Below are 17,826 nucleotides of genomic sequence, written 5' to 3'. Positions count from 1 at the left end.
ATTTTCAGAGAGTAATGATCAATGGTTCTCAGGCACAATGGAAGGACATATTGAGAGGAGTCTGCAGAGATCTGTCTTGGGTCCACTTCTAGTGAATATCCCATAAATTATTTGGATAATGGCATAGTGAGTACACTTATAAAGTTTGCAAATGATACCAAGCTGGAAAATGTTGCAAGTGCTTTAGAGAACAGGATTAGAATTCAAAATGATCTTGACAAACTGGAGAAATGATCTGAAATAAATAGGATAAAATTTAATAAAGAGAAATGCAAAGCACTGCTGAGGAAGGAATAATCAATTGCACAAATACAAAATGGGAAATGACTGCCTACAAAGCAGTACTGCAGAACAGGATCTGAGAATTATAATGGATCACAAACTAAATAAGAGTCAGCAATGTAATACTGTTGCAAAAAAAGTGGGATGTATTAATAGGGGCGTTGTAAGAGAGACAAAAGAAGAAATTATTCCACTTTACTGAGCACTGATAAGGCTTCAACTGGAGTATTGTGCCGGGTTCAGACAGCGCACTTCAAAAAAGATGTGGACAAACTGGAGATAGTCCAGACAAGAGCAACAAAATGGATTCAACATCCAGAAAACATAACCTGTGAGGAAAGACTGAAAAACCTGGATTTCTTTTCTTTGGAGAAGAGAAGGCGGATGGGAGATATAACTGTCTTCGAGTATGTAAAAGGCTGTTACAAGCGGGGGAGGGTGATAAGATGTTTTCCCTAGCCACTGAGGTTACAGCAAGCAGCAACTGGCTTAAATTGCAGCAAGGCAAATAAAGACTGGGAGAACAGAAGTATTTTTACCTGTATTTTACAGCTGGGGCACTAGTCATTGGAGCTAGTGACAGAGCTGGCACTTGAATCTCTGTCTCCTGAGTCCCCTCCCAGAGTCTAAATCACAAGACCATCTTTGTTCCTATTGAAATCAAATTTGATTTCTGAAGTCACCTGAACAGGCAGGAATTTTTTCTTCTTACTTCATGTGGCTGTTGCTGTGGCATGAAATGTGGCCGATAACAGATGGGATTCAAAATAAAAGTAAAGGATCGAATCTAGGATCCTCAAGGAAATTGCTCCTCATAGTTTAAAATTAGATAGAAAAAGTGGGTGGGAAATGACCTTTATCACATTGCTCTAGTGCCAAGAGCCTTTTGTTAGCACAGAGATAAGCACGCGGTCGTATGTAAAAGAAAGTCATACATTCTGCACAGCATTCTTCTGCCCTTCACATATTTGAGTATTGTTTGTTTGAAAAGTAGGCTTGGTACCACTGGGCACTCAGCAAAGTTTATCTTGTGAGGTCAAGAGGGTTTTAAACTAGCAAAAGGAGAAGAATGTTTATGGCACCGTGTTTCAGCTTAAAATAATAAATGAGAGCAAGATTGGTTTGGAAAATGTGCCCTTGGCACTGTCTGAATATAAAATACCCAGTGATATCCAATGATAGCCGAATGCCATATATGCCCATAGAACAGTTTGAAATATCTGGGAGAGTTCTTGCATGTACTCTGTATGGCGGGTGGGCAGATTTCTCTCCCTCTAACACTCACCAGCCACACACTTGTGCACACACACATACACGTGCTTTGAAAAGAGATCTTTCTTACTGGAAACTCTACTACGTTCGTAAAACCAAGAGGCCTTTTCAGAACAGCAATCCACATTTTACCTGAATTTACACCCTGCTCAGCCCCATTACCTTAGCAGCATGACAGAGAGAAGAACTTGGTCTAGTGTGAGCAATATGGTGCCTCTTCCCAAAACTGGATTCCCCAGATAGTCCCAGTGTCCCTCCCCTTCAGGACTCTCCTCTAATCTCAGTCTTCCTGGCCTCCACTGCTCCCAGTCCCTGGCTTCCTGCCCAACCAATCCTTGTTACATAGCTTCAGTCTCTGCACACATGCCCAGATTCCTCATCCCAATTTACTTCCTGCCCTCTCCATTCAAGTCCATCCTGTGTGCCCTCTGCATTTGAGTCAGGCTTTTCCTTCTTGTTCATGCCCAGACATCAGCAGGGGGAGCATTGGAAACACAACTGGAGTATTGGACTCCCTGCTCTCATTTCTAGTGCCTGGCATGACAGCAACCCACAGCTCAGCTCCCGCTGGTCTAGAATGAGTCTCGTCAAAATATAGGAGTTGTGAGGGGATGGAGCATGCTCCATGAGATGGAATCCTGTAAGACAGGTTCTCAACCTTTTTCTTTCTGAGACCTCTACCCCCACAACATGCTATAAAAAGTCCATAGCCCACCTGTTCCACAACAATTGTTTTTCTGCATATAAAGCCGTTGTTAGAGGATAGCAATTGTCCGGGGTTCCACACTATGGAGGGTTGATCTGGCTCTGGCTTCAGTTCTGGTGGTAGGGCTTAGTGCTTAGAGTTGCAGGTTCACATGGTGGAGTATTGGCTTCCTGTGCTGGGTCCTAGTGAGTCTAACACCAGCCATGCTTGGTGGACTCTCTGAAACTTGCATGCGACCACACAGGAGACTTGGACTCCTGATTGAGAACCACTGCTCTAAGAATTAAGCTGACCAGTTCTAACATGTCTCTGTTGAGTTTGTGTGAACCAAGATTTTTCAAAGGCTTATATCGTTGGGCATTTTGTAACAGGGACAGCAAAAGATATACCTGTGACATCCGGGCAGCCCCTTTGTCAACTTTCAAACCCTTCCTCCAAATCATGGAGGTACTTGAACTCCTCAATGATTTGAGGAGTTGACAGAAGATTTTTAACATGGACAAAACAACATATTTTTCAGTGTGTTCTGAACCATTTTTGTGGAAACTTTAAAAAAAAAATCAGGCTGAGGCAGACTCTAGGCTTGGAAAGTTTTAGCCTGAATGGTTGCAATTGGCCAAATGTATAAGGTACTGAAAATGCGGTTTAATCATGGGAATTGTTAGGCATCTTTCACTACCGGTGGAGTAGCCAGCATCTCTGCCTTTAACATGTGCCAGACCAACTATCAGAACACAGAGTGAATCTATTAGAAAGCATATTGTGAAGTCTTTGCTCTGAACGAACTGCAGTTAAGAAAAAGATATATACAGACTCAGTCTTGCTGTGCAATAACTAGTAGAGTCTTATATTGGTTTTACAAGTTCGTTACTGATTCAATTGATTCCTAACTTGTTTATCATTCACTGGGTATGTATTCGTACATTGCACCAGGCTTCTGAACTGCTTTCACACACAAAAACTTCTCTTTCATTTTCAGAGATTTGAAACCAGAAAATATCCTGTTAGATGATTATGGTAAGTCTCAGAGGTTTAAAGACTTTTTTTCACCATAAAGTAGCTTAAGTTAGTTTTAGAACATGTATTGTATAAAGGCAAATAATTCTCTAAAGTGAACAAGGGGTCTGTCACATACTCATGCTTGTGTCTTGGGATGTATAAAGTGATAAAGCTTTACACAAGGACTGTTACCCTTCTGAGGAAACTAGATTGCATAGCAGAGTATGTTCCTTTGGACTGTGGCTGACCTAGCAATGGGTCGGACTTTTCCACTGTCTCCCCTATTTTGCTGCTAGGAGGCTTCCACAATAGGAAGGAATTTGTGACATTTTCTGCCCCCAACTCCCTTTTCCGACATACTCTACCCCTCTCAGCTGTCATTTTATTCAAAACCATTGCTAGCTACTAGCTGCCATGATCGAGTCTCATGCTTCAGCGCCTAAATTAATCACTGCCACAGTCAGGAAGGAAATTTCCCCCATTTGCAGCAGTGCAGAACTGGCCCAGGGACAGGCATAACTTTCTTTGAGGTATCAAGTCTTGGCTTGCTACCGGAAACATGGCAAATACTTGTGTTCCTATTAGGGATGTAAAATCACATTTAATTGATTAACTAGTTAACCTTTCACATTCCTAGTTCCTGTGACTCTGGCTCAACAATGACCAGGTCAGTCCCATGTTTTCTGGTGTAGTGATGACTGTCATGTATATGACATGCTTCCATTTGAGCTGGGCCTTTCAAGTCTATGCAGCCTTCAGACCACTACTAAATCATTAGGCCATTTGTAATGTAGTGCACGATCAAATTGCTACCTACCTGGGTTCTGTGATACCTCAGAGATGGATTGCAATAGGGACCTAACTGGAAAAAATAGATTTATTACCCAAGTTATCTTAGTCTTGACTCTTCCACCTTTCTAAAGGAACTATACACAATAGACTAGGGATCTGGAAAGTTATGGGACATTTTAATGAAAACACTGCTGTAAAATGCAGTGTACTCAAGCAGATTTCTATGCTATGTACACACCATCGTTGCTGAGTGGTTTGCTTTCTGAAATAATTTGATTTAGGTTAAAATATGGTCAGAATGGGAATATAATTTCAAAATCAATTCCTTTATTTACATACTCCAAAATCTGGATATAAGTACAAATGATTACTAGGTTCTTAGGGTTCTAAGTAGTATTTCTCAAGGAACAGATCAGTATGTGGCAAAATAAGATCCAAAAGTTGAGCTTTAATTATAGATTCAGTACCAAGTTTAGTGACTTTTACAAGGTAAACTATCACAAAGTGATACATGTTAAAGATAGAAAAGTCCAATTCAGTCAACCCGTCCATCCTCTTAGGTCAGTGGAAGATGTTTCCAGACAGTATACCAACCATTGCTTTTTTCCAGCTCGGTTTTAAATATCTCAAGCAATGAAGACTAGTCCACAGTATAATAGACCTCACTGTTAGTATGTTTTCATTGCCATCCACTCTAACCTTTCCTGTTTTTAATTTCATTGGATTGCTCTTACCTAAAACCCCTAATCTCACCCAAAATCATTTCTCCCTTTCTGAATTATTATAGTTTTCAAATGCAGTACTAGTGGAATTTTTCTTCTCATGGTATTTAGATGAATTTCAAAAGTAGCCCATTGAGTATAATGTTTGTGGTTCTAGTGATTTTAGGACTGTACTGTAATATTTGCTTTTTCCCCCTTAGGCCATATTAGAATATCTGATCTGGGTCTAGCTGTTAAAATCCCTGAGGGTGAATCAATCCGTGGAAGGGTAGGAACAGTAGGGTATATGGGTAAGTGCCTCAGAAGCTCATTTTATTGATCCTTTACTCTACTATTGTGACTTTGGAGCTCTGTCTGGAGTGCAGATTAACTAACCCTCTAGGAAGCTGTTCTAGAGGACCAGATCATCAAACTAAAAGATATGTGAGAGTTTTCCAGTATTTTAAGGAGCTATATTAAGGGACAGCCGTTCCTCCTTCTCGCTTGATTCCAATTTCCTGCTGATTGCTGAAGGGGCTTTAAGTTTTGCAATGGTCTTCAGCTGCATGTGATATTAATTTTCTCCTGCTTTAGAATACAAAACAAAGCAATATTCGGTTTGCATGTTACAAATGCAGGGCTCTTCAAAATAAAGAAAGCATGTCAGTGGGCTCTATTAACTCTGCAGACAGTGGAGTTATATCAATTAACTGCAGAGAGAGAAAGAGAGATTGAGAGAGAGTGTTAAGTTAATGTATACTGGGGGAGAGAGAATTGCGTGTGTGTGTGTGTGTGTGTGTGTGTATCAGAGTGTGAGGGTATTAGAGTGTGGTTGTAGCGTAAGAAAGCATATCCATAGTCATCAGAGCCGTTACAAGGGTGGGGCAAGTGGGGCATAGTTCAGTAGCTTGCCCCAGGCACAGAAAACCTTAGTTTCAGCTCTGATGGTCATAAAGACATGTCAGCACAGGTTAACAACCAGAGTGCATAACCAGGGTCCCCAACAGGCTTCCATGTTGGTTGCTAGCTTGTGCTAAAGTCTATGCCATCACCTCTCACTACTATTGTTACCTGGGACAGTTGGGTTAAAATTAGCACATGGGTGTATGGTTATGCTTGCTACAGTCATGCCTGTGCTTCGCAGTTCAGACATATACTGTGAGGCTTTGAATACACTACAAGGTTTTTGAGGCAGAGTATGCTATTGACGGACTCATTAACATGAGTCACGATGTCATTAGCATATTTTCTGCCAATGCTTTTTGTGCAAGGGGTTTTTGTGCAAAAAAGAAGCAGTGTAGCTGGAGAGGATCTTGCGCAAAGGGGGGATTTCGCACAAAACGAAAGCCGCTACACTGCTTCTTTTTGTGCAAAAACCCCTTGCGCAAAAAGCATCTGCAGAAAATATGCTAATGACATTGAGACTCATGCTAATGAGTCTGTCATTAGCATACTCTCTGCCACAAAAACTTATAGTGCAGACATAGCCTGAGACTCTGGGTGTATCTGTTAGAAAAAGCATGTGCATGTACATGTGTGTGAGAGATGTTCTCTGTGGCTATGTCTAGACTGCAAGCCTCTTTCGAAAGAGCCTCTTTCGAAAGAGAGCGTCTAGACTGCACGCGGAACTTTCGAAAGAGCAAGCCACTTTTTCGAAAGAAAGCACCCAGTGAGTCTGGATGCTCTCTTTCGAAGAAGCCCTATTTACATTCAAGAACGCCTTCTTTCGAAAGAAGCACTTTCGAAAGAAGGCGTTCTTCCTCGTGAAATGAGGTTTACCACCGTCGAAAGAAAAGCCGCGTTCTTTCGATTTAATTTCGAAAGAACGCGGCTGCAGTCTAGACGCAGGTGAAGTTTTTTCAGAAAAAGGCTACTTTTCCCGAAAAAACCCCTGAGTCTGGACACAGCCTGTGTGTTTGTGATACTGTGAGCAAGTCTTTGCGCATCTTTGTATGTTTCAGGCAGAGAGAGACTTTGTGCAAAAAGTAGAAAGTCAAAGTGCTAATCTACACACAAACATGCACTGAGGCAAGTAACCCAGTTTGCTAAAACCAACTGAGTTATTTCAGTGTAAATCTGCATGGAATAAAAGTGGTTTAAAATGTTTTGGCTAAAGTTGGTAACAAATTGACGTTAGTCTCTTTTATCCCTTATGTGGTCTTGCATCTAAGTAACTAAATTACTAGTTATAAATTCCATCATTAGATCACCTATTGCAAATGTGTGTGTAGATTAGGACCCTGTGTTTGTGTTCAGAGAGTAAATATGCACGTTAGAAAGTGACTGTATGCACAGTGAGTATATATACAGCACACAGTGGATGTTCATTTTTTAAATAAAATATATACACTCAAACTGATCCAAAGGGCAGAATTTGCTTTTTAGGACATTTCATTTTTGTTTAAATAATATGTCTGTTTGCCATTTTTTTTAAACTTACAGTCTTGATGAATTTTCAAGTTTGGGCCAGTCAAAAATATTTAGATTCCACTGATTTGTGTTGTTGTTGTTTCAGATCCCAGCTGTGTTTTTATATATGCTTCTGCATGAATAGCTGCATTCTGTATGTTCTATAACTCAGCTAGTAGCAACCAGGAAGGACTCTTATATTTTCCCACAGTTTTCTCCAGCTGTGCATTCAGTCACTGAAATAAGAGGGTTTGGGTTTTTAGTTTTTTCTTGGTAGAAAAGTCAGATATTTTCACAAGATTTGTCTTTCTCCCTCACAGCTCCAGAAGTCTTGAACAATCAGAGATACACCCTCAGCCCTGACTACTGGGGGCTAGGCTGCCTCATTTATGAAATGATCGCTGGACAATCGCCATTTCGTGGAAGGAAAGAGAAGGTAAAGAGAGAAGAGGTGGACAGGAGAGTGCTGGAGACAGAAGAGGTGTACTCCCATAAATTTTCTGAGGAGGCCAAGTCTGTCTGTAAAATGGTAAGGGGATTTGGCAGCTTACTGTGAGAGATTCATTAGCAAGCTATGTCCAACAGTTCCACCATAAACTACAGCGCAGAGGGCTGCAGAAATCCACTGGTTCATTGCCAGGAAACTTACATCCACTGTTCATCCAGATTGTGTTGAGTGGGTTCATTTGGCCTTTTTCCCCCTCAGGGCTAGTTTGACTTTCTTCATAATCATCTTGATTTTATGTAACATTTTTGGATGAGGAAACAGCATAAGCCTGGGAAGTAGAAATGTGAGGGTGCTGCATCTCCCCCAGGTTTGCACCGGATGCCTCCACTGCTGGCCCTGTACTGGGGTCCCAGCTGCTGGCCTGCACTGGGGGAGAGGGCCTACTGCTGCCTGGGGTCCTGGCCCAGGGACTCTTCTGCTGGCCCCAGCCTGGGCCAGTGAGAGCCGTGGAAAGGGACAAGAGGGGTGCAGCTCAGCAGTCGTATCTGTATTTCAAAGACTTTGACCATCAGATTGTAGCCGAGAATGCTCCTTGTGACTTTTATACCCTTGTGGGAAGAAAGGGTCTGACGCTACAGAACTCTTGAATGTCTCGTGCAAGCCCTGAGCATTCTTAACTGCAATTGTCTTCCTTCACCTAGATTACCTAATGAAAGTGTTGTGGGCCCCCTCCACCACTACAGCAAGCAACTGCCTTTGCCATCAGTCATCCCTAGGGCTGTCACACTGACTGGCTTGTTAAATCACTGTTGGACTCTCCTTTCAAATGTCTTTCTGTTACCCCGTCAGCTGGGAGTGCTCTTTTTTAGCACCATGGCCATTGCTGGTAACCTCCTCCAGGCATCCCTCAACTCTGCCCTGAGAGCACCATGTGAGACTCCAGCGGCAATTTAAAGGGCCCGGAACTCTGGCCACTTCCATGGTAGCAGTGGCCCAGCAGTCGAGAGACCCAGGCCCTTTTGAATCGCTGGACCCTGGGACAGAAGCCCCCTTTGCCGCCTAAGTCAGTGGACCTGCTAGTAATGGAAATCTCCAAACCACTTAAGAGTTAATCAATGACATTCCAGCAGACCTCCTCGAAAGGCCAACGTTCAGTGTGGAAGGGGGTGTTACCTTGACCTTGAATTTCTAGTGTGGTGTCCGGCAGGGTAATGCAAACTAGCTGAGAAGCAAAAGGAAAAGCAGGTTAATGAATAGACGGTTCAAGCTTCACCCATACCTTGCACAACACACAGGCAAGCAGGCAGTTAATATCATTCTGGGTGTTGGGCGGCATAGGAGCTACTGAGGTCTCCTAGAAAACTAAGAACAGCATCATTGCCAAGCATCATAAGTGCAAGTCATTAACTCACAGTGCAGTAACCCAGTGCCACATCCCATGGAGTGGTAATTAACTGACATCACTCCTGATGGATTCTTGAAGCCATATGCTATTCCTGATCTGCATGCAGAACCCCCCATGGATGTCAGTGGGAGCTGAGAGTGAGGGGTAAAGGACAGTGTGCGGTTCCTTAGTGATAGTTTTGTGCACTCAAAGTCTGCCTTCTCCTGACCAGCCCCATGTCAACTAATAACACACCTTCTGGTAGCAGCATGGTGTTTGTGAGCCATGCAGCATTAACTTTACATTACACATGAAACAGAATCCTCCAGCCCCTTAAAAAGAAACAGCTAGGAGACAAAAACAATTTATGATTCTGTTTCTGCACCTATTTATAGGTGGGGGAAAGTGTCCCTCAGAACAATATAATGTAGCTACTGTCCATGAAAAGTTAAAGCTGAGGAGAGCAAGTCTGAGGGTTAGTGGAATGGTGGTGGAATTGTCCCATCATTATCAGAAATCAGCCAATAAATCTAGATGAGGTTGAATGGCAGTTGGATGTAGCTGGTGCTAGTGATAATCTCTTAAATCCACCATGGGAAGCGCCTCATACACTTAGAGCAGTCTTCAAAATTAGTAACAATACATAAAAAGAACTAATAATGAGTTCCTCAGTACTCAGACATCACAAAACCTCTCCTTTAACTCTGTCAGAGAGACTTTTATCATTTCTCCAGGTTGCTGGAACCTGGGACATCATACCCATTGGCTATTGCAATACACAGTATTTTATTGTATCCCTACTTCTCTGTTTCCTAACCCATTCAATATCATTATGTGTCATTCACTGAGTCTAGACCACGGGTATAGTGTCTTAATTTTCTAACCTTAAAAAGATTAGTTAAAACAAAGTCTCTTTTTTATGTGCATGTTTCTATTTTGAGACCAAAATTAATCGAATGGGGCCTCTTATATTAATTGACTTACTGGGTGCTGTGACTCTCCTTGTGCTATTTCTCCCCCATGCTCAGCATTTTCCATAGTATCCCCAAAATTGCTTCCAGTCAATTTAGGATTGCAGCGACACAGAAATGGCCTCTGACATTAGAGTTGGAATTCCCAACTGAGCTCTGAATTGGTGAGACCATAGAATCAGCGAATGCTTTGTGTCAAAGTGTGGAGCATTAACATTAGTGCAGCATTGCCATTTCAGGCCATCATGTGATAACCTGGACTGATGATTGTAAATACCTGTGGATTAAATTCTGCCCTCACTTACACCTCGTGCTTGTGTCACCCTAACGGAGACTATGACTGCTTAGGATCAACTTCCCTGATTAGTGGTAGCATCTCTAGAAGTTCTCCTTGTAGTTTTGTTCATAGGCCATAGGGTCTGCACTAGATTATAGAATGATTGCTTGGGCTGTTTGGCTAATGTCCCAAGAGACCTTGCCATCAGCCGTGATGCATCTGCTTTTGTTCTGTTTTATTCATATTAAATGCGCCCTTTGCAAAACGAACATTAAAAAGAAATCTCTCTGTCAACTCTAGAGATAGCTTAACACACACAAGTGCCATCTCCGTTCCTCGCCATATCTGCATGGGATGGGTCTCGTATCCAGGTTAGCTATTGCTACAGTACATTGCAGCTTCAGGAGGCAGGAGGACCTGTCAGTGCCTGTGGAGGGGTGGGCCACCTCCTACAAAAAAAACCAGTTCACTCTACTTCCTGCCAGCAGCAGCAGAAGATAAGCGTCTCCTACGCCACCTGAGCGATCGAACATCGGGAAATCCTTATAGAATTTCCATATGGTTCAGGTTTGTCCCTGCTGGGAGTCCCTGCCGCTTTATGGAGATTGCTCAGCAGCGCACAGCAGCTTTTCTTTATTGCCCTTAGGCAAAGGCAGAGCAATCTATGTTGCTGCCCTGTAGCCAGGCAGGGGAATCTTGCCCTTTCTGTGCCCATGTGGAGGTCCCCCAGCTAGTGCACTCTCCTCTCAAACCAGTGGGGCCTGCAGCTACTGTGGGCCCTGGGGCAAGGTGGAGGAGGGCCCAACTCCCCACCCCAGAAGGGGCAGGACCAAGGACAGTCAGCTATTAGCGCTGCCCGAACTGCAGCGCTGGGCCCCCTAGCCCTCCAAGCAGCTGCTGTTGAAGTAGTAGCAATGGAGGCCAGGAAATCCAGGCCCCTTTGAAATGCTGGACCACCATGCAGTTGCCCCCTTTACCCTCCCCCCGTTGGTGGGCCTGTCTCAAACAGACCCCATTGCACTAGCAGAAGCAGCTTCCAGGCATTGGCCCCCACTAGAGATGATACAGATGTTGGCATTTCAATGGGTCTTATGAGGCAGTTTCTCAGCAGTGGCCAGACAGCTGTGCAGTGACCAATGTTTGCAGCCAATTCCCAGCCACCTGCTCCACCTCGACCTCAGCAGCCAAAACCAGCAACGCACTAGCTGCCAACTCCGTTCCCAAAAACGGCTTCAGCATCAAAGGTTGTTGCAAATTGGCTCCTGGATGCCACTGAGGGACTCAGGTCTTCCCAGCAAGCCCCACCCAGACTCAGTCACCACACCCTGTGACCGCAGGAACCTGACAGCAGCCAACATTTTCAGCCAAACGAGGATCAATTCCCAGATTGATATAATGTCCCCAGCCGGCCCAGAGATCATAGCTCTGCAAGGATATTGGAAACTGTCATTGAGCAATAGGACCCTTTTGTCTTCCTTGCAAGAACTGCAGGCATCTTATATCTAACACAGGTTACTCCACAACTACCCTTGCCAACTGCATCTCCGTTATCAGCAGTGCTGGCCCTGGGAGCTTTTGGCCATCAGTAAAACATGTCCCAGGAAAAAGCCAGCACAAGTCAAGTGGAAGAGCCAGAAGGAACGTAAGAGCCTTCTGCCTTGGAGTGGAATCCTCTCACATGAGAAGAGGATCCCTTCAGCATAAAGGCAGGATATGGCTGTGGGCTTTGTCCACCCTTCCCAGGAGGTACAAGAATCTGGCTGGGGAAAAGTCAGACCCAGGTGGGAAACTCCTCAGGCCACCAGAGCTTGGTGAGCTTTCCCTAGAAAGGGCTAAATGCAGACTCCTGCTGTGGTTTTAAAAAAAATGCAGAGAAATATGCCTCAGGAGTCACAGTCTCATTCAAGCCGTCAAAAGCAAAACTTCTTCCCCTCTCCCCTCCATCTGAGGAAGTCAAGTTGTCTGATTTGACTCCAGCAGAAGAGTCCCGAGAAGGATTCTTTCCTCTGAACTGTTTTAGCATGACGTTGTATGAGGTCATCATTGGATCTTGACTACTTGAACCTCTTGTGCACATAGGGTGGTGAGCCAACAAATAGATGCTGCCCTTCAAATCCCCTCTACTCCCCCCCCCCAAAAAAAACATGAAGATGATTAGATCGAATGGAGATACAAGTCAGAGACCCTGAAATGGTCTCAAAGGTTCCATGCAGTCCCAATGCAAAAATCAGAATGTCTCACTCCCAATGTTAATATTATCATTGACAACATGTGAATTAATTGGAGGGGCCACCTTTTACGCAGCATTTGCCATAGTCAGTCTCCCTGTCATGGCAATTACACCTCTGCCACATTAATATTCTGCTGATTTGGCATCTCTTGCACGAGCTATTCAGAGGTGTATCATTGTCTCATAGACTTTAAGGTCAGAAGGGACCATTATGATCATCTAGTCTGACCCCCTGCACAGTGCAGGCCACAGAATCTCACTCACCCACTCATCTCCCTCTCCAAGGCTGAGGACCACTAGCCAGTGGCTTTGATATCAGACTTGCCTGGAAACTCTTTGTGACTAGATTTGTGATAAGCCATGTATGGATCAGGCAGTGGTAGACAAACCACCAAACTGTTGGTACCAGCCTGGGAGCAAACTGGAGAAGTCTTAGCAGATGTGATCTTGTAAGTCAAGGGTGAGGGCAAGAAACTCCCGTCATTAGGCAGACACCTGAGGAGCGATTACTGACCTTCTGTCATAGAATCAAAGAACTGGAAGGGACCTTGAGAGGTCATCGGATCCAGTCCCCTGCCCTCATGGCAGGACCAAGCACTGTCTAGATCGTCCTGTGTCTCTCTAACCTGCTCTTAAATATCTCTAATGATGGAGATTTCACAACCCCCCTAGGCAATTTATTCCAGGGTTTATCCATCCTGACAATTGGGAAGTTTTTCCTAATGTCCAACCTAAACCTCCCTTGCTGCAATTTAAGCCCAATGCTTCTTGTCCTAGCCTCAGAGGCCAAGGAGAACAATTTTTCTCCCTCCTCTTGTAACACCCTTTTAGATACCTGAAAACTGATATCATGTCCCCTCTCAGTCTTCTCTTTCCACATCTTTCTTGAAATGCGGTGCCCAGAACTGGACACAGTACTTCAATTGAGGCCTAATCAGTGCAGAGTAGAGTGGAAGAATGGCTTCTCGTGTCTTGCTCACAGCACCCTTGTTAATGCATCCCAGAATCATGTTTACTTTTTTTGCAACAGCGTCACACTGTTGACTCTTGTTTAACTTGTGGTCCACTATGACCCCTAGATCTCTTTCTGCAGTACTCCTCCCTAGATAGTCACTTCCCATTCTGTGTGTGTGAGACTAATTGTTCCTTCCTAAGTGGAATACTTTGCATTTGTCCTTAGTAAACTTCATCCTGGTTACTTCAGACGATTTCTCTAGTTTGTCCAGATCATTTTGAATTTTGACCCTATCCTCCAAAGCCCTTTCAACACCTCCCAGCTTGGTATTATCTGCAAACTTGATAATCGTACTCTCTATGCCATCATCTAAGTCATTGATGAAGATATTGAACAGAAATGGTCCCAAAACAGACCCCTGTGGAACCCCACTTGTTATACCCTTCCAGCATGATTGTGAACCATTAATAACTACTCTCTGAGACCAGTAATCCAGCCAGTCATTCATCCACTTTATAGAAGCCCCATCTAGGTAGTATTCCCCTAGTTTATCAGTAGCAAACAATCCTTGTGTGGTTTGTCCTCATCCAGCTTCTGCAGCTAGAACTGGTTGAAGATAATAAAGTTGGAGATAATAAAGAAGGGCCTGATGATTTGTCTTCTTGCCAGCTGAAGGCTTGCCAGTCCAGCCCTTCCTGGGATGGGAGCTCCAACAACCTTTCAGTTCAGAGTAGGATGTGAGTGGTGTGCTGCATAGACAGGAAGGGGACAACTACTACTATGTCTTTCTTATGTGGAAGCAATCTCCCCAGAGATATTCTCTGAGAGGGAGCCATGTCCCTGCTAATTATCTGCCTCTTCAGGGTGCAGAAGCTGCTAGGAATTGTCAGCTTGAATACTCAGAAGAGACAAATAAATCAGACCGTGCTAGGGAGTCTATTTGTCTTGGGGGGTTGCCTACTTATTCGGCCATGTTTTTCTAACGTTTTAGAAAGTGTGATCCTGCTCAAATGCTAGATGTTTGCAATGTAGTGGCTGCAGATCGCTTTTCCTCTGCTGCCCCCTGGCGAACAGTCATGTTCTAAGTAAAGAGCAGCTGACTTGTGTGAACTATCAGCTTTACCCTCCTATGTAGTAATTTCCTTCTATATTGAGAATGAAGCTGTATTTCTTCCTCCCGGGTCCTTCTTTTTTCTTCCTTTTCTAAGTACTTGGAGAAAAGGGGAGAACACACCTTATGAGCCTACTGTGATAAAGTCCTTTTTTTAACCTCAGGCTTATGCTAGCCTGATCGGCCCACGTTCCATTTAGCATATGTTTTTGACTGCCTTTTTGGAATCAGACTGCCAAAGGAGTTTGAGTTAAAACTCTCCAATTGGATGTTCCCCAGGTGGTATTTCCCTGACTCTAGTAAGTAACTTCTCATTTAAAAGGACAGATTTCTTTATTCTCTCCCAATCTTCCAGTGTTAGAAATCAGCATTTGCTAGAGAGGATATCCACACAGATTTAAGTTTATTTTTTTAAAATCAGTTGATTTTATTGCATGTTTATTTTCTTTTGATTTACCGTGGGGTGGTATTTTTCACAATATTAGCCAACTGCAGTCTCTTGTGTGGTATGAGTTTATTAGGAGTTCTGGCTCATGTGTCACTGCTTTGGCTAAAAACATATGCATACATGAAAAAGCCACTTAAATTGAATGAAGACAACCTCTCTGCCACAACCCTTTCAGGTCATGATCAGTTCTACAGTTCAGGAGAATGTCAGAAATTTGTCATGTCATAGCATAGAAACATAGACTCATAGAACACTGGAACTGGACCTAGTACCAGGCAGGACCTAGTACCGTCTAGACCATCCCAGATAGATATATCAGCTGCTGAACAAAGGTAGTGATTAATACATAGCACTGCCTTTCTTTCACTGCTAAAAAATAATAATTAGATTGAATAAATACCATGTTATCAATAATTGGTTTGTTTTCATTGATCTAAAAGGATTAGGCAACAGATACCTGTACATTCTACCCTTTCATCCATCAAAACAGCTCACTCATTGAACCACTAATTGATCTCTCCCAGACCAATTATCATAAACAGAGGTCTCCCTATGGATCCTGGTTCTAACACTCATCTCTCTGTGGTTATCTTCCTGTGCATGTTTATCTAATTTATCAATTATGCTGAGTTCAGTTAATCCCCATTGCCCTATTAAGAATCTCTGCCAGCAGGGAGAAAATCCCTGCAGTCAAACTGATTCTGTTGGCTTCTCCAGATCTCTTCCACGGCTGCCAATGGGCTTCCCTCAGTCCATCACAAGACACCTGAATTTAGGATCGAGGAACAGATATAGCCATGCAGAAATGGTGTCCTGTGCTGCCCTGTAAAAATCCAGGCCAGGCTGATGAAGGTTGGATACGTTGTTGATACTGACACATATTGGACCTTCAGCTAGCATGAATCAGACTTCACTGGGAGCATATCAAACCTCCTCTTCTCTAAACCTCCCATTTAAAGTAAGCCCTTGTCTACGCTACATGGTGGATCGATTGATGCAGGGTCAATCCATCGGCCATTTATTTATAGTGTCTGCTGTAGACATGATAAATCAATCTCTGAGAGTGCTCCTGTCGATGCTGGTATTCCATCAAGACGAGAAGAGTAGCCGATGTTGACAGGAGAGCAGCCCCCATCAGCCTTACTGCATTCAAGATGCTGCAGTGAATATGACGACTTCAGCTAAACTGTTTCCACAGCTGAAATAGATCAGTGGTGCAGGTAAGTGCAGACAAGGCCTAAGTGAGAGAAGGCTATCGGATATAGGAAAATACTACTTAGATTGTAAGCAATTTGGGCAGACCTTTGTCTCTGTATTTGAATAATGCTTAGAACAATGGAGTTTAGCCTTGAGAATCTATCACAATGCAAATGCTAAGTGATGATAATAATTCTCCTCTTCCCACAACCAGTATTCGAGTGCAAACAGGAGGGAAAATATGATCATAAGTCTCTTGCTTTTCAGGCTTTCTTACAGTCTTTCCTGGTCTGTTTCAGCTACTGGCCAAAGATGTGAAGCAGAGGCTGGGATGCCAGGGGGAAGGTGCAGTAGAAGTGAAGAAGCACCCGTTCTTTAAGAGCATGAACTTCAAGCGACTAGAAGCGGGAATGTTGGACCCTCCTTTTGTCCCTGATGTGAGTAGCATACAGTAGAGGGAACCCATCTTACCTGGATTTAAAGAGAATGTATGACACACACATTTCTTTCGAAAATGACTGCTCCCTTATATTTCCTAGGCCTGACAATGCCTTGTTTCATTTCTTTTGTGGATAGCTGGTAAAGATGGTGAGCACATTTAAATAAAACCCTTTCCTGAGCCCCAAACTTAAAACTAAGTCTTTTCTTGGGTCCCAGAAGAACTCCGTTTCTTTCTTCCCCCTTTTTGTGCGCTGTAAGCTGCTCCAGCTGGAAAGGAGCAGGCAGTTCACAAGAAAGCATATTTTCACAGAATTCCTAGTCCAATTTTGAAGACATACGAGATTCACAAAGTTCAGCTAAGCATTATGTATATTTGTTCAGAGAGGAAGAATGGTCAAGTCTTTGATAACGTTGGTTCAATTCTCTATACCACTAGAAACTTCCAGGTTGACCTGGGTCTGGTCTTATTTCTTGTCTGCACTAACCCCTGCCATCGATCTAATTTACGTCGCTTCTGCTACGCAAGAAGTGTAGCTGAAGTCAATGTACTTACCGCGGCATCTTGCATGTGGAAAGGTCAGTGGGGGCTGCTTTCCCATTGATGCCAGCTACTATTCTCATCCTGGAGAGTACCAGCATCAATGGGAGAGCACTCAAAAATCGATATACTGGAGATCTGCTTCAGTGTCAATCCCCAGCATAGTGGAGACAAGCCCTTACACTTTCCAGGCCTCAGTTCCGACCTGTAAAATGGGGATAATCTGTTGCCTGATCTCAGAAAGATGATGTGAGGATAGATACTTTGTAGATTGTGAGCTAGTCAGATATGGCAGTAATGAGGGCTATTTAAGTACCCTAGCTAGTTACGCTTTTGGATTAAATGATTAAACTCTGGATCTGGAATTGAAACAGCCCAATATTCTGATTTGGGTGAATAAGTCTGGCCCATTATAAAAAAAAATTAGAATCTGGTTTAGGTATCAAACACCTCCCAAAGACTGCATTTCTCAAGTTGTTTGAAATAGATCCCAATTCTGATCCTCCTCAAGAGATTTGCCCCTTGCTATTGCACACACTGAAGATCTGTATTGCAGTGACAGTAATAAAACTTTCAAAGCCCTTTGTGGTGTATATCTCCTCCCCTATGCACAGAGTTCCATGATAACTTTCCTCTTCCTAGCCTGTCTATCTGGCTAGGCTTTC

At 43.4% G+C, this 17,826-nt stretch overlaps 1 protein-coding gene across 2 annotated transcripts in view; it reads left to right on the top strand.

Annotated features, from left to right (window-relative positions):
• Positions 1 to 17,826, top strand: part of GRK5 (G protein-coupled receptor kinase 5) — a 252,048-nt gene that overhangs the window by 215,808 nt on the left and 18,414 nt on the right. The window contains exons 10-13 of one of the 2 annotated variants that reach the window (XM_075935365.2): positions 3,240 to 3,277; positions 4,974 to 5,063; positions 7,482 to 7,597; positions 16,482 to 16,619. In XM_075935365.2, the coding sequence (XP_075791480.1) occupies positions 3,240 to 3,277; positions 4,974 to 5,063; positions 7,482 to 7,597; positions 16,482 to 16,619 (382 nt within the window). Of the gene's footprint in view, positions 1 to 3,239; positions 3,278 to 4,973; positions 5,064 to 7,481; positions 7,691 to 16,481; positions 16,620 to 17,826 lie in introns of both variants that reach the window. The other variant, XM_075935364.2, reaches the window with a different exon arrangement.

This window comes from Pelodiscus sinensis, chromosome 8 (assembly GCF_052426305.1).
Source record: "Pelodiscus sinensis isolate ZL-2025 chromosome 8, ASM5242630v1, whole genome shotgun sequence".
Lineage (NCBI taxonomy): Eukaryota > Metazoa > Chordata > Testudines > Trionychidae > Pelodiscus > Pelodiscus sinensis.
Note: the sequence above shows the minus strand (reverse complement) of the source record. Positions and strands in the feature narration are given on the sequence as shown.